The 17,634-nt window shown below is 31.8% G+C and overlaps 2 protein-coding genes across 2 annotated transcripts in view; one reads left to right on the plus strand and one right to left on the minus strand.

Annotated features, from left to right (window-relative positions):
- LOC148229184 (uncharacterized) overlaps window positions 1–10,043 on the plus strand; it is a 23,387-nt gene extending 13,344 nt beyond the window's left edge. Inside the window, exons 2-7 of the mRNA XM_088198551.1 lie at window positions 7,913–8,028; window positions 8,097–8,231; window positions 8,299–8,452; window positions 8,578–8,828; window positions 8,898–9,011; window positions 9,114–10,043. Of these exons, the coding sequence (XP_088054677.1) occupies window positions 7,913–8,028; window positions 8,097–8,231; window positions 8,299–8,452; window positions 8,578–8,828; window positions 8,898–9,011; window positions 9,114–9,341 (998 nt within the window). The 3' untranslated portion in view covers window positions 9,342–10,043. The remainder of the gene's footprint in view (window positions 1–7,912; window positions 8,029–8,096; window positions 8,232–8,298; window positions 8,453–8,577; window positions 8,829–8,897; window positions 9,012–9,113) is intronic.
- Window positions 10,023–15,954, minus strand: LOC148229185 (uncharacterized). Its single transcript, XM_088198469.1, has 10 exons — window positions 15,716–15,954; window positions 15,446–15,641; window positions 15,001–15,377; window positions 14,843–14,930; window positions 14,641–14,769; window positions 14,393–14,507; window positions 13,891–14,333; window positions 13,553–13,720; window positions 10,869–11,039; window positions 10,023–10,386 (listed from the first exon to the last, which is right to left on the minus strand). The coding sequence occupies exons 1-10, from the start codon at window positions 15,863–15,865 to the stop codon at window positions 10,112–10,114; spliced, it is 2,112 nt and encodes a 703-aa protein (XP_088054595.1). The 5' UTR covers window positions 15,866–15,954; the 3' UTR covers window positions 10,023–10,111.
- Window positions 15,955–17,634: the final 1,680 nt, after the last annotated feature.

Raw genomic sequence — 17,634 nt, forward strand, 5'->3', positions numbered from 1 at the left:
TTTCCCCGCGAACGTGTATATCCGCGAGAAAAGAATAGAACGGCGTCAGGATGAAATTCTACAGGAAAAAAATACAGACATACATACTATATATATATTAATGATAGAAAATAATATAAATTTTGTCTAATTTTAATCACGTGTATGTTTTTCCTATATAACTTTATACTATTACCTTTCTTAAACATTTAGAAAATATTTTTTTTAATAATTTTCCGTTAATCTTCCAGTATCATTATTCTAAAAAGAAGTTATAAAAGTCTAGGAGTTTATATATTCTACTTGTGTATAATGTTTATAAGAGAAGTTGTCAAAAACCTAGACTTACATATGTATTGCGTCAAAGGTAGCGCATTTGCAGTTTCTCAAAATGTGTATACATATCTTTATTATTGTAAATAATATTAATTTTATAAACACCCATATGGCTATATGATGTATTAAAGTTTTTGCGACTAACGGGAGTAGTTTTGAGCCCTATATCTTTTTTCTTCGATTCTTAAGAATTCAAAATGAAAGGAAATGTGTAAATGTATCAATATGTAGAATTATTAAAATAAAAATTAATTTTGTCATAAATCTTCATTAAAATTCTTCTTCCATATAAGCTCGGATGAACGGGAGACAGAGTCAATTTAGAACCAATTGCGTTATTGTTGAGCTCCGTTTCCGATACATCTCTTAGCGAAAATTCGATAATTATAAAGAATACGTACAACAATAGCAACGTGTCGTTTCTAGGCCTGTTTTTGAAGCTTATTAAAATTGGGTTTATTGAGTTTTTATGTTGTTGTATGTTTTGTTTAGCCAAAAATTATATTACTTTTATGTACTCTTCATTGTCTTTTAATTGAACAATATTTTCATCATGGATCATTTTTATTACTATTGATTTTGATATAGACAATAACAGTTTACCATAGAGTGTCGAGTTGTATTTCGTAGACTGAGCGCTGGTGGAGAAGTGATGTCTTCTGGATAATCCGCTGAGGTCTCTCGTGTTTATTCTCTGCTATTTTGAATCATAAGATTGCCTTGTCTCGAATTGCTTGATGTGATAAAGTGTCAGATTTTTTATACTATTGATTCGAGACGCCTCTGGTGAATCACGGATCCAGATGTTGGTTGGCCAATTGCATCGCTTCATATTCGATCAATGAAATATCTTCACGCCTTGAATAAGTGAGACTGAAAATGGTCCATTTCGAAGGTCGTTAATTCAAGGGTTAGATTGCAATAGCGGTTTTTACGCCGGATGGACGCATTCTCTAACTGCATCGGATATCCCATTATTAATTTAACAAGTATTCATTCGTAACCTTTAGTTGTAATTATTTATTGTATTTTCCATAGCTTTATTGCTATAATTTCATTGTAGTCTAATTCCAGTGTGTAAAATATAAAAGAGCTACTGGAAACATTTTCTAAATTAATCAAATATTTAAAAGATCACGAATATAAAAAATCAAAATGGTTTATTGTCACTGGTGTTTTGATTAAAACTAAGCGTGATATCATTGTTAACACGCAAAATAAATTTAATATAAGTTATGTTTCGCCCATTAGTATAGTTTACTCACTTAACAGGTGTGATACATTTGAAAAATCTTTCCGGTATATATCATATAATATTGACTAATATTCCACGCAGAGGACAACAAGAAATCGTGTGGATGTTTGTATTCAAATGATAAGAAAATTGTCAAGCATTTGTTGACATGTGGTTCACCCTAGTTTCCGCCCCCCATTTCTCTGCGACCTTAACCCACTGCTCTGCATGGGAAAAATCTAGTATTTTTAACGTTACACGGGGGAGTAAGACAAAAATAATTGTTTTTTTGTAACATAGTACATGTCTGTCGTTCAGCGGTATTAGTTTTTAATACACATTCAGAAAAAACAACAATTGCGGTTCAGCACAAATAGACTGCGGTCGCTATTTGTTGGAGTTAACACGAACGCAATTGAGTTTTCCAGAACGCGACGTTAACGAGGTTCTTTGTCTAATGACTTTGATAATTTACCGCCGGTGAGCAACGCTAGTTGCACTTGCCTATCTATTGTATCTACTATTCCGCACATGTGAGAATTGGCAAACGTGTTGAAAAGTTGTACGTTTTTTTTGCGTCTACGAGAAGGTCGTCTTGAGTCACATTTTACCAAATTTTAAACGCGTCCATTGCTCATCTGGGTGAATGGGTGGGAAAAACTGCTAGTTTATATATATAATGTATGCTTTCAAATCAGATTTTTCCATAATCTCGGTCACGGTCTGCAAATTGTTCCTCAGATCTTGCAACCCATACTTTGCGACCTCCCAGATAACAACGAACAAGGTTCCAGATGTGCATTGATATGGTATTGCGATAAAAGTAATTGGAATGTGCTTATATTATGGCATATATATTACACGTGTGTCAAGAGTTTTGATCTGGTTATTAATATAATAAACACCCAGTTCCGTGTGTAACGCATGAAGTTAATCGCGAGTGAAATAATACATATTTTTATAATGATTTTACAATTAGCTAAATAAATTAATTGTTTTTTGTCTGAAAATCTCTAAACCATGTGTAAGTTAGTTTAATTTATAATAACTGGTATGTGTAAGTAAATATTGTTATCTTATCGCCTCTTTCACTATTTTATTTATTAAAATACTTGCCTTTATTTATTTATGAAATTAATACTGTATTATTTATTTAAAAAAAGTTGTTCTTATTAGCAATCGCGTGGATTCTGCGTCTATTTGTTTTTGTTCACTTATTCTTGAGAAAAATGGAGTAGTATATGCTATAGATTAAATTACGTGTCTTAGAAAAATTACATGGACGTTCACTGTTTCGGTTTTGTTGCTTTTGACGTAAATTCAGGACTAGTGTGGTCGTTTTTTTAATATTTCGTTTTTATTAAAATTCATAGTATTTCATTAAATGACATGCATTTCAAGCTATATTTAAAATCCACGTCAAAAGCAATAAAATCGTGCCGTCGCAGTGAAAATTCTCGGTTATTAGTGTTCAATTTGAGACTTTATAATAAGTAAAAATCGATTGAAACATATCTAAACCGAACTTTGATCAATAGGAGAGCGCAAAAAAACAATTATCCCGTCTCAGAAGTCAAAAATCCACGTCAAAAGCAATTAAATCGTGCCGGCGCCGTTGCAGTGGGAACGCGCGGTTAACTAGCGGTCATATTATGACTTATAATAATATCACAAAATAAACGAGAAACATATAAACCGAATTTTGCCCAATAGGAGAGCGCAAAAAACAATTATCCCTTCTCAGAAGTCAAAAATCCACGTCAGAAGCAATAAAATCGTGCCGGCGTCGTCGCAGTGTTGCACCCTCCTATTGACCAAACTTCGGTTTGAATATTTGAACTTTGATAAACACACCTATATCTATGGAGCAATATATAGTATGTCTGTACTTATACTTCCGCTTATTTTTTCCAGAGAGTTAAGTTGGCTTAGTTTGTATTTAAGACTTGACCTAATGAATGTTCTAAAACTATAATTAGTTTTAGAACTTTCATTATGATGGTTTGGGTTTCAACAGCAAATGGACCTTTCGCAATGGTCAAATTGAGTTTCATAGACTAGCGCGTATCAGTTAAATTATATTTTCGTTAATATACATGTATATCAACTGGTGAAAATGTATTTGGATTTAACTAAAAAAAATATGACTTCACTGAAAAATTCATGTAAATAAATAATGATAATTATATAAATGTATATATTACAAAAAAAGTTAAAATCATATAATTTTACTAGCATCTGCCAGATTAATATATTTTCACTGGTAAAAATATACATCTACCGGAGAAAATGTATTCCGATATTATTTCACTGTAATAATATATTTTATCAAATATTTTTGGTAGAGATTCGAAACTGTTTTTTTTTTATTATCTTTGAGGAATTTTTGGTTTATAATCAAAGAATTATTAATTTCAGATTTTTCTTGGGGGAGGGGGGGGGGGTTAAAAGTTCGCTGGTCAATGGTCGTTTTTTTAATGTTTTGATTTCATTACGATTTATAGCATTTCATTAAATGACATACATTTTCTGGCCAAATTCAAGGGGTGGCAAATGCCAACAGCTGCTTCCCCCTAAATGACGTCTCTGACTATCAAGAATGTGTTCCTATATATTTTAAATGTTGTTTATTGTGTTTTTGACATTGTTATTTATTATTTAATTAAAACAGTATATACAGAAAGAATAAACTATGTTGTATTATACTTCTAATGATATAAACCTGCGTTTGGACTAATTTTGTTTCTGTATTTGTAGGTAAAGTTGTCATTTTAATTGTATTTTTATGCGAACATGCTTACATTGATGGTTGACATAAAAATAAAACACATTATTATTCATAACGTCGCTGATTGTTTTGTTCTACGCAATAAACAATAATAAAAATATATAGAAGGAAATCGCTTCTCTTTGTTTGCACATAAACTCTTCCGGGATGATTTGGGTACTATTAAGTATTGTATAAAATATTGAATGCGTAAAAAATAGTAATACTAAATAACTTCGAATGTTCTTAAATGTTATGTATTGCCTTGTCGTATTTTACGGGAGTTCTCTGGTTAATGATGATCGCGACCCACCTTCATCGCTTGACTGGATTTCTTTACGATTTTGCAAGCTCGTTGATAAGCTGGATTGATCGTTAAGAGGAGAGTTCTAGAGCGCTGACGTCCTGGCCGCAACGGCGAGGAAAAGGGACGCAATCGCGACTCTCTGAGGCACTCATTTCTTCAACATATGCAAGGGTTCCGTAACTAAACGCTTGACAAAGCTCACAGTTCTACCATTTCTGCTCTATTAGTGTCTTAGGTCAGTTCTTCCACTTCGCTGGAATTCCCTGTTTAGTATTTCAGAGCAGATTCTGTGTTTTGACATGCGAATCGCCGCACATTGTCCGGTTTACCGACCGCTAGCCGTGTCGTCGCTCTTTCGATGGCAATGTACCAGCCGCCTTGGACTTCATGGTCGTCACAACACTTCCCCATGCACAAGAGATTCGTCTCGGCGCATCGGCTACCTGAGCTTCTCAATCTGTGCATAATCTCATTCATTCATCGCGCGCGAGCATGTCAAATGTGACTTTTGAGCAGAGTCAATCGGCGATGGCAGGCGTCCGAAATAGTCGCGCTCAGCCTTGAGTGCGAAAAATACGCGAAAAGAAGGAAACACGCCAAGACGTCTGTGGAGATGGAAAGTAGTCGAGGTGGACGACTAGGGTCACGGAAGGTCTCCGATAGATCGGACACAGTGAGTTATGGCCAGGTGTTAAAGTCATTCGATGACGTTCAAAGTCGATTCAGGTGGTGGACTTACAGACGTCACAGATTCAACAATCCACGTGTGTTTGTGTATCTTTGAGAAATAAATGTATTGTATAATATAACAAAAAACAGTGCTAAAAATTATGAAGTGAAAGGAAAGCCATGCTCTTTTTAAAACATAGATTAAGGTTGAGGACAATTAGATTATTAGCACATTTGAACTAGCAAAAAATATTATCCTCCTACCTAGTTCCAAAAATACAAATATACACTATTTTTTTTATTACCGTAGTTCTTATATTTAGCATAATAATAGTCAATCAACATAGTTTAATCTTTGCTGTTCAAAAAGAGTTGCTTCTTTCTGCGAAGATCAATATGTTTTTTTTTTATTATTTCATAATAATATTCCAGACTTTGAAGAGTATTATAGTAAAAAGTTGATCATAGAATGCATCCAAAAAATAATCACTGATAATCAGATTTTTTGCTCTCATTAGCAGCAATTTTAAACACAAGAGCGTTATGAAATTAACGTATGGAATTCAAAATGTTACATTTCCAGATAGATACCGAACAATTTACCATAATTTTACGATTTTCAAAACCAAACTCAATATGAATACCTAAAATATCAATATGCATATTTTTGAGCTTTTTTCATAATAAAGTGTCATGTACACTCAGTGTACATCACAGGAATGTAAGATTAAAAACAATGCATAGATGATCTGTAACCGGAAGAAACAGAACTGTTACAAAATAGAACAATGACAATCCAGAACATGTTAAAAAAATAGATTTATAATTTATTTTATACTGGCATCTAATTATTTGATAAGTAAATAACTCAGCTTTTGATCAGTAAAATAAAATAAATGGTCCGTAAATATAACTAAATGATCAATAGAAATAATAAATTTTCAGTAACCTCTGATCAGTTATTGCTAAATCCTACACTCAATTAGCGAATTTTGTTTAAAAAAATAGTTGTAGGGCGACTCATCAACTGTTAACACTTTGAGGAGTATCATGGTTCTGTTTTGTCACCGTTCTGATTCGACATGTTCCGTTTATTTATGGTTTCTTCACTAAATGCATCTTGTAAAATTAGTTTAAAAGACTAAATTAACTAATAATTTATCAGAGGTTACCTTTTGGTCTTGTGATCGATTACTTTATCGAGTTGTTTTTATGACGCCACTGTTTTTTTTTAATATTTAATTTTCAGACATTATTACGGTATATTAAATTTAATGTTTAGCGTAATATCCATAAGAAATAATGGAAAATATAAATATTTAATAATAAACTCAAACATAAATGATTCTAGATATTAAATCTTGCGTTCTCATTAAAATTCCGCAATGTTTCAAATAAGTGCCATTTCATTTTTTTAATACAGTTTAAATAGCAGTTTTTATTGCTAATTATTGTCGTATCCCTGATATGTAAAATACAATAAAAACATTTTTACGACAATAATTTATTATACGTATAACAGTTTTAGAAACGTTAGCTATTATATTAAATAGTTTTTCTAGAAATACCACGGTATTGTATATAAATGGCAAAATTAAAACAGTATTCAATTAAGAGAAATCAAAATTAAAATATTCAGCAGTTAAAAAACAGGGAAGATTATTTTATTTTAAAAATACATTTCTCTAAAAGTAGTTGCTTTTTTTCAATCATTATTTATTCTTAATTTTGATTTATATTACTTTCTCGACATTTTGAGGTTATAGTGAATCTCATAAAACCAGACTTCATGAGACTCAATCTTTGTTTATTTTTAATTCAGCATCGCTATAATATTTACTACTTGCTAATTATTAATATCCCATATTTGACAGTTTAATTTGTTTTATTATTTGACGCGTTTCTGAATTTATGATGTTCAAACCAAAACCTAACCTAAACGAATATAATGATATAATGAATAATACGTTTATGTTAGGTTTTGTTTGAACATATTAAATTCTGAGTACCTTATATTTTTTTCAATTCATAATATTTTAGTTCCAAAATTATAAGGGTTAAAAACTAGAAAAACGTCACTTCCGTGCAGAGCAACACTGATTTTTTGATGGAATATTTATTTTTGTCACATATTATTCGACCTATTTATATAAATATTCACATAATAAATGACATATATGTACAGTCAGTATACATCATAGGATAGTCAAGGTTAAATAATAAATAGATCCTTTGTCTCAATTTATTTCTTAATAAGAATTATGTATGTCAAGCCGATAATAATTAAACGCTGCCAATTTTGGTTTAATTCCTCGAAAATTAAAATATTCGCTTATGTGAAATTTTAATTTTACAAATATTTTTTGCGATTAATCTTTTATTGTTAGTACACGTTGTATATTATTATACTGCGTGAAAGATAAGCGATATCTAAGAATTAATATTGCTAATCAATTAACTGGAATTAGTTCTGGTTTTACCTTATCTAAGTATTTATTGTTTTTAATGGTTACAGATATATTACATTTATTCATCACGTGAAATTTAATCATAAAAAATATAATTGCTTTAGTTTGATATGAAGTAACAATACTAATTATTTTATTTTATATTTTTTCAGGAACTGAAACATGTCCTATGAAATCGGTGGTGAAACGTGTAGGAGCCCAGTTGTACAAGGCGTTGAGTGAGAAAGGACTCGCTTTGTTAGTTAATCACGGAATAAGCGATGATAAGGTTCATATCAAATATAAATAATATTTATATAAAATATATTTTTGTGTTCACAATAAAATTAATTTTAGTTGAAGGCTGCGTATCATTGTTTGGACGACTTTTGCGCCCTACCCGAAGACACCCAATCTCGCTTCTTGCGAACACCTTCCACCAATCATGGTTATGTTAAGCCGGGAATGGAGAGATTTGACGGCAAAACTATGGTACGTTTTCGATTGACGATTTATCTTTGATGAAAATTTAATTTTATATTTTATTATTTAATAACAGGAACTACGTCATTCGTTCAATATTACCACCTTAAATGAGAACGAGCTTCCGGAAGTGGAGATCATACCGGAATTTGGACAGAATGTTAAAACACTTGTCGGCGATTTTACTAATCTCAGTAGCTTATTGTTAAAAGCTCTCGCCGTTGCTCTTGGTATTTATGATATGAACTAAACCTTACAGAATATTTTAATATTAGACATATTATAAATAATCTGCAAGAATTGATATATTATATTATACTATAAATATTTATTTATTCTTCTAATCCTTGTACAGAATTATCTCCCACATACTTTATCGAGAGGCATCAATCTATGATGAACGGTCGCAACGAGAATCAAACTACTCTCCGTTTACTCTATTATCCACCCATTCCTCCCAGCGACGAACGTAAAGCCCCTAACGGAAAATTAAACGGATTTCTTTATCCTCCTGAATCTTGCCATGGAGACTATATTCGTTGTGGAGCACATTGCGATTATGGTACATTTACTCTGTTGGCTCAAGACTGCGAAGGTGGCTTGGAGGTAAAAATCGTAAAAAATATGTATATATGCCATTTTTTATGCAAGTGTTAATTTTAATTTGTTTTTTAGGTCAAGTTGAACGGAAGTGTAAATTGGCAACGAGTCGGTCATTTGCCGGGCGCTCTTTTGGTCAACACTGGCGAACTCTTAGCCGCTTGGACTCAAGATCGTCTTCCAGCTCTTGTAAGTTTTAGTTTTTTTTCTGTATCAATTCTGTATAACTACTTATGCATTTAAATATTTTTTGAAAACTAATCCATGATAATTTAATACTTTATTTTCCAGTTGCATAGAGTTGTCGTTCCGGAACAGTCTTATGCGAGAGCCAGGGGTCGTCATTCCATCGCTTTCTTTTGCCACCCAGACGACAGCGTCGCTATGGAGCCTCTTCCAGCACCTGTTCCTCCTCTTTTGCCACCAACGTGCGAGATGGCCGGACGCAAAGGGCTACAAAACCGAGTTGTCAACGCATACCATCATATACAAAAGCGTTTCCGGGAAACGTACGCATGACGACTACTTAAAACTAGATGTGCTTAATTTTTTAAACGAATTTTATGTGTTCCATATTTATATTTTACATATGATAAACATTTATACTTTACGATTATTATAATAGCAAATACCCCCTTGATAATGCGACGCTTAATGATAACATTTGAAATTAAACTACTATCGTTTTTTAATCTAGTGTTCACTGTAATGAAACAACATAGTGCCGTCAGCATTTTTTTCTTCTTAATCAAGACAGTCTTTAGCATTCCATCGAAATTGTGTAATGTGGAAAATGATACAAGGTAAAAATTGACTGATTGTAGCAAATATAGATATTTTAGTAGTGAATGTTGCCGGATACGTTTGGAGAATGAAGGGATATTAAATTAATAGTACTTCATATTAGGATATTTTTTATACAAAAAATGGGTAAACGAAAAAAACAATATCTCCTGTAAATCGTGTACTTACTATATATTATTTATAATCAACATATTTTTCCTAGATATAAATATTGATTGTATTCCGATGCTTTTTATATAATTAATCTAATTTATTAAGCTTAATTTTAAAAGAGCTATTATCCAAACGTGTGAATCATTTGCTCAAAATTTCCGTCATTACTATGCTCTTTTCTTATGGTTACGAAACACTTGATTACTTAATCGTAATAATGTACTTATTAAATAATAGAATAAATAAATTTATACAAACATCAAATACTGTTTTTATTGCTAGCAATACAATGTGTTAAATTAATATCACAGTACGTTGATAATGTAAATACGCTATTGAGTAGAAGTGGAAGGACACGAAGGTATAAATTCAATATTTTCTTCCATCATTTGATCCATGTTGCTCATCGGTAAATTGTAAGTCTGCGTTTGAGTGTCGGAGATATCCATCGGCATGCATTGCAAGTCTATGTTACGATCGACGTTAGTTGTCGTAGTCAAGATTCTGGATAAGCTGATGTCGTCCATATTCACATATTGCTGAGTTTGCTTATCAGAGTGTTGATTCTCTTTCTTAACTTTACATACAGCGCTTGCTTTCTTGTTTGCTGAAACAATGATCGATTATAAATAGGTGATACTCTCGGGATTTTTTGGTAAATCAGTCATTTAAGCATAAACCAATTAATATATAAATAAATAATTTGCTGTGTGAAAGGAGGAAATGGTCAAAAATGCTTTTTCGGCCTTAAGGTCAAAGTCGTTGTTCATCAATTAAATATTAAATATTACTATAACATGGAATTATTTTGAGAGATATGTGCATTAAAATAAATACTTTGTTCCATAAAACAAATTGTTTGTGCTTTTGTGTAAGGTAAATCTTCGGATTTTTTTTAAGGCACTGTCTAACAATAATGCATAAACAATTCGTTTTAAAAAATCAAAGATCAAAAACAAATTTTTCGGTTGTCCTTATAATAATACCATAGAGCCAATATATTGACTTTTGTAGAACAGCAAAAAACACTAAGCCGATATATTGGCTTTTTAAAATTAAAAACATATTTTGAATATAAAATATTTTTACCTTTATGATGTGTATTCAAATGTGTTCTGAGAGAAGCGTGTTGTGCGAATGAGTTTCCACATGTGTTACACGTGTAAGGACGTTCTCCGGTATGAGTTCTTATGTGGTTTCTGAGCACGTGAGAATCAGCAAATTTTCTGTTGCATATTTCGCATGCAAACGGTTTTTCGCCTATAAAAAGTAAAATAATCTAGTGTTATGTTATAATTCTTTAGGCAGTAGAACATCTTCACTAACAACTTCCTGGTCACAGAATTTTTTTAAAAATTACTTGAAAACTTCTTGCACGGACCCACCTTTTCCTATGCAGGGGTTGTAAAACATTTAAAAATATTCGTAAAATTTTAATTTTAAACAAAAAACGGCAATGATAATTTTTGGGATGAGAATTAACAAAATACAAATTTCCGATTTAACTCGGGCATGACGGACACGAAGGGGTTAACCTCTAGAAGTCCAAAGGCATATTATGTCATGCCCAAAATGGTTTTACCATTGCAGTCCAAAGGCATCTATGTCTTGCCCAATATATTTTCTATTTTCTAAAGCTATTTTAATTGATTTGTTTATAAAATTTCCAGTTTTTTATTTCATTAGTTACTCAGAGATACTTCTATCAATATATTACGGAAAAATTTTACCTGGAATTGTCAAATTACTAAAATTCGTCGTAAAATCTGTTAATCCATTGATGGATTTTGGAAACAATTTTTTGACCAGTCTGTACCAACCACTCAAAACTTGGACGTGTGATTTGTTATCCATGGTTCTCAACTTAAAAAGTTTTGGTTTTACATCTACGTATTTAAATAAATTAAATTACTGTCGGAGCCAACAAGTTTTATGATACAAGCTCGCATAGCAACAACGAATTAATTTTTTATACACATGTTACAAATTAATTATTTATACGTGTTTCTCATTAATAATTAATTATCATTAGTACACGTGTATTGTATTAAATATTTAGTATAAATATGGAGCGATTAAAATAAATAAAGGTCATTAACCAGTCATCTGAATAACATACAGTTGTATTATTTACGGAGAGCTCGTCTATCATCTTCACTGATCTGCGCCCATTGGAGTTTTGGCGCTAAAAATTCAACTCAATATTTAGTCAATATATTTTGAGAGCATTAAATTCCCCTCTTGAAAAATCTGAAATGACGTCCTTGATTCTAAACCAGAAATTCTAAAGTTATCCCTCAAAAAAATCTATTCCGAAAATAATTTTTAAAATACATTTTGAGTAGTGTAAATATAATTTATCTGGCAAGTGCTAGTAAAATTATATAATTTCAACATTTTCATACGTAGTAGTATATACATTTAGGTACTTATTATTATTTATTCACACGCGATGTATAAATGATACAGTGAATGTGTATTTTTCAATAAAATTATATATATATATATATATATATATATATATATATATATATATATATATATATATATATTTTCACCAGTAGATATATATTTCTACTTGCGAAAATGTAATTTAACTGATAAGTGCTATTATATGCTGCTCTAAAATGTCTATGAAACTCTATTTGAGTTGTGAAACGTACATTTTCTGTTTAAACCCAAACCTAACCTAAGGATAAAAGCTTTAAAACTAATTATAGTTTTAGAACTTTCATCCAAAATATAAACTAAGCCAACTCATCTCTCGCAAATAAGCGGAAGAAGTACAGACAGACGTCGCATCTAGCATATTGCTCCATAGTTTGTCTGCACTTTGTTTTATAAATATGAAAGCTATCCTTACTAATATTACTAAGAGCTTTTAATAAAAGAGTATTGGTCAAAGTATATTCAAACCGAATTTTGTTCAATAGAAGGGCACAAAAACAATTATCACTTCTCAGAAGTCAAAAATTCACATCAAAAGCAATAAAATCGTGTCGACGTCGTCGTAGTGGGAACGTTTGTTACCGAGCGTTTCCACTGGACTTCTGATATAGGTATATACAAACCGAATTTTGGTCAATAGGAGGGCACAAAAACAATTATCACTTCTCAGAAGTCAAAAATTCACGTCAAAAGCAATAAAATCGTCTGAGAAGGGATAATTATTTTTTGCACCCTCCTGTTGGTAAAAATTTGGTTTAGTGTGTTTCATTCGAGACTTATTCATTGTAAATCGTAATATGAACGCTTTATAAACGAGCATTTCCACTGCGACTAAATTAAATTCTTACTTATTGTAAGTCTTAATATTGTTATAAAAAGTTTTAATATGAATGCTAGATAAGTGAGTTTTTACTGAGACGTCACGATTTTATTGCTTTTGACGCGGATTTTTGACTTCTGAGAAGAAATAATTGTTTTTTTGCTCCTTCTTATTGGTAAAAATTCGGTTTAGATATGCTTCATTCGATTCTCACTTATTGTAAGTTGTAATATTGTTTTAAAAATTCTTAATATGAACACTAGGTAACCGAACGTTACTGTGACGGCACGATTTTATTGCTTTTAACGTGGATTCTAAACAGGGAATGAACTTGAGCTTGGTCAGATATATTATGAATCTTCATGAAATCGAAATATTAAAAAAAAAACGATTATTGACTGGCCAACCTTTGCACCAGTGGAAGAAATTGAAATATCCCTGCATTTGAAATTTTAAACATGTTAATGAGAAAAATTCTAATCATATTAAATAATAAAGAATATACCAGTATGTTTTCTCATATGTAATCTCATATTGCTGCTGGTTGAGAAGCGCTGATCGCAATGCGGACAACAATATCGCCGTTCGCCCGTATGACTCCTCATATGTACTTGCAGTTCCATGGCTCTGGCTACACTCTTACCGCAAACGGTGCACATGAAATTTTTCTCACCTGTTAAATTATATTCATATTAATATTATACACAATGACAATGAATAAAATAGTAGTACCTATGAATAAATGATAAATAAATTTAGCAAAGTTTAAAAACACAATTCAACTCGTGACTAACTTCATTCATTATACATAGCACGTTATTTTTATATTTTAATAATACGTACCGGTGTGAGCCAACATGTGAGCTCGTAAAGCGCTACTGTTTGTAAACGCTTTACTGCACACCCGGCAAACGAACGGACGTTCACCAGAATGAGTCCTTAAATGTACTGTCAACTCTCCGGATCTCGCCATCCTGATCCCGCACACGGTGCATTGATAATTCTTAACTCCGCTGTGTATCAACTTGTGGGTGGATAGAGCCGTGTTGTTGGTGAAGGCTTTATTACATTTATCGCATGGATACGGCTTGACGCCGGTGTGAGTTCTCATGTGAATTTGTAGCGAGTTTGGTTGAGCGTATGATTTATCGCATTGTGTGCATTTGTATGGCTTTTCACCAGTGTGAGATCTAAGATGCAGAGTCAACGAAAGTCGAGCTGGAAATCTTTTACTGCACATTGAACACGGAAAAGGATGTTGACCGGTGTGGATTCGTTCATGACTCCTAAAATATTAATAAGATTAGATACTTTATATGTATTGATAAAATTATTATGTATTAACTTGAGCGTTCTAGGATCAGAGAATGCCTTTCCACATGTGACGCAAACTTCTGGTTTCTCGCCTGTGTGTAATCGCATATGTATTCGGAGACCTCTCGTCGTTGTTAAGCCATTGCCTGAGGATTTATTAATTCAAATTATATATAAATAGAAATACAATATATGTAAATTACTCAAGTATATTGTTAGTTTAAAATAAAACCTGACGATATGTATGTACATATGTATATAGATAAAATATTTTATTACCACAAATAAGGCATTGATATTTTTTAGCACCATGAGCGTTTGATCTGTGTTTTGTGAGAGAAGAAACATTTGGACATTTCATTTGGCAAACGCTGCAAACTTGCGGTTTATCGGGATTTTCGTATAAGGCTATAAAAATAAAACAATTAAAATTGTCTCAAGACACAACATACTCCTCCGTGTTTTAATATAAAATACTTACGGGGATAACACTCTTTCGTAGATCGTTTTTTAATTTTTGTAACATTATCATTATCGTCCGAGTCTTCATTCAAAGATGAAGTAGATATCTAAAATTTAAATCTTAGTATAGTAATAGCTCTTAAATAATTTAAATAATGAATTATATATTATAAAAACCATTAAGGTTTCTGGATCATCAGTCTCTAATACATCATTCTTAACTTCATCGCTTTCCGCAATTTCAATAACTTCAACTTTATTTTCTATGATATCTTCCTCTATAATTATCTTCTTAACCTTTTTTTTAGATTGTTTTATACGGCGATGTTTTCTTTTACCATTCAATTTCTTCTCTACCGAATCACTTGATTTTATCAATATATCGTCAAATGTACTATTACAGTCAACCTTTTCTTGTAAATTTATATTATCACTGAGATTCTCCTCTAATTTAAGATCAACTTTATCAATATTTTCGTCAAAATTGAAACTATTATCTATGTTAGTCTCAGTGCTAGATATTTCTTTGCCATCGTCATCTTGCTTGTTATGATCTAAAATATATATAACACAACATGATAATAAAATTAGTATAAATAATTATAATAAAAAAAATATCAACCTATATCCGATTGATCCAAAGATTTTGATAAATCATTAGACGAAATATTTTCTTGTATAATATCGTTATCGATATTCAATAGTCTTTTTAATAAAGCGTCTGATTGAAGAGTTTGGTGTCTAAATGAATACGATTCGGCAGCTCTATTGGCACATAAATTGCACATCTTTTTCGGCAAGCCGTCATCGTCTTGTATCTGAAATTAATATTATATAACATGAGATTCTTTTTAATAAACTGACTGATACTGTTGATTCAGAATTAGTTTACCGTAATTTGCGAACAAGCGGCAATCATTTCCATTATAGTGGTTTCGGCTGGATAGTTTGCATTTTCGATACTATACGAAGAAAAGAGATCCAAATCACCGTTTTCGTTCAAGCAAGTTCTACACATGGACTCAAGCTGAAGATTGGACATTTTATATACGTTTTTTGGGTTAAAAACTACATTAAACAGTTCAAAACAAGTTTGATAGACGCTAGGAAATTTGACATTTCTTTCACAACAAACTCGATGTAACGAGCTCGTAATTTTGTATAGAAATAATAATAATGGAATAAATAAAATAAAAACAGAGAATATATTCTCTTTGTAAAAGAGTGCAAAAATTTAATTATTAAAAATTTTATAATTGCCAAAACTTGGCGGTACTCTAATAACACTAGCGTGTCTTGGCGACTCGGCGCACAGTATACGATTTGACTAATCTAGGTGGACAAAAGTCTAAAATTATAATGTTCAGATATTGCTTTTTTTTAATATTATAATACCCTTGAATGTTCCCTACAACCGGTAACGTACTCCAAAACAGTTTTTGAGTCGCAATCCCTTCAATAAAAATGGGCAAAGTTACCGTTTTGGATCTAGGTAGCCGCGATTAGCCGCTTAGTGCAGCTGTGAACATTGACGTTTGTGCTTGGCTTACTGTGTTTTGTGTGATTTAAGTACTTTTTAGTGATGGATTCTTCAACTAGAGGTAATTATCAATCTATCATTGCATTTTAATCCACCAAAATATTCGTGAATACTTAGGAATACTGTCTTAAAATATACCATTTTCAAAATAACAAAAAAAACACAAAAATTAACTTTGGATGGTCTTAAAGTATGTAGTCAAGTTGAGTCAAGGCATGACAAAGCTCTAAACGTATTCTCGCATCATTATAGTTTTTTAAGAACATAATTATTTTGTGCGATTATGTGCGATTCTAAAGATTTTTAATTTGTTTCATTATAAGTGCCAAAATTTCACGAAAGTCATTATTTGACTTTTGGCGTTCTATCCCTTCCAAAGGCAGATTAAACAAAGTTATTATGTTTGTAAAGTCAAGATTTGTTGATTTGCTCCTTACACAAGATCAGGAGAAGCCCCTATGGACCTTTCTGAAAAAAGAATGTGAGAAGATTCGTGTGAAATGGCTTCGTACGATTAGACTTATTTTTAAGTGTCTATGAAAAATGGTTAAATTAAGAATTAGTGTTTTATATGTTCCACGAATAGTCACTGAAACCAAGTTTCAGTATTGGTAGACCGAAAAAGCGTTTTGAAGATAGTTGTACAAAAACGAAAAAGCGCAAAGTTCAATTGGAAAAATATAACGATGCACAGCTATTTTTTGCTGCACAATTAAGTGTGCGAGCCAGTGGAAAATGAGACGCTGCTAATTTAATGGAGGAAGTATCTACAGTTTTACCAAAACGAGCTACTGGTTATAAAAAAGCTCGGAGATAAATTAGCGTGAAAAAATACCAACGGTCTTACACCCCGGAAGAAGCGTTGGCTTTATTTATTGCAAACAATTTCACTGTGCAAATGTATGCTGAAGAAGAAGAAGGATGAAATAAAGGGTAAATTCAAAGAAATCAGTCTCATAGTAGACAAAGTTAAACCAGATTTTGGTACGAGCAACGATGGGAGCACCGCAAGGGCGTTTTTCACGATTTTAAAGTAACGGCTCGTATCACCAGTATCAAAGAAAATTTAATTTATCTACTATTCTTACAGTCATAGCGTCTAGCTATAAAATGGACCCGGACAAATTTAAGCAATATTGTTTGGAAACACGAGATCCTGATACACGGAGCAGAAATAATAGAACAAATGTCTGAAGAGGCTTTAAAGGGCAAAACAAAGAAATCAGAAAGGTCAAATTAGGTCACACATTAAAAACTTCTCGTGTTCGCAC

The sequence above is a fragment of the Plectrocnemia conspersa genome, unplaced genomic scaffold, assembly GCF_051122295.1.
Source record: "Plectrocnemia conspersa isolate PC_06_02 unplaced genomic scaffold, ASM5112229v1 ptg000011l, whole genome shotgun sequence".
In the NCBI taxonomy this organism is placed as follows: Eukaryota; Metazoa; Arthropoda; class Insecta; order Trichoptera; family Polycentropodidae; genus Plectrocnemia; species Plectrocnemia conspersa.

Excerpts from the sequence above, each read along its gene's own strand:
- LOC148229185 (XM_088198469.1), bottom strand. The coding sequence starts at position 15,865 with ATGTCCAATCTTCAGCTTGAGTCCATGTGTAGAACTTGCTTGAACGAA. Across the intron at positions 15,378-15,445 it reads TTTGGATCAATCGGATATAG|ATCATAACAAGCAAGATGAC; the intron begins GTTGATATTTTT and ends TATATATTTTAG. Across the intron at positions 14,334-14,392 it reads TCTGATCCTAGAACGCTCAA|GAGTCATGAACGAATCCACA; the intron begins GTTAATACATAA and ends TTAATATTTTAG.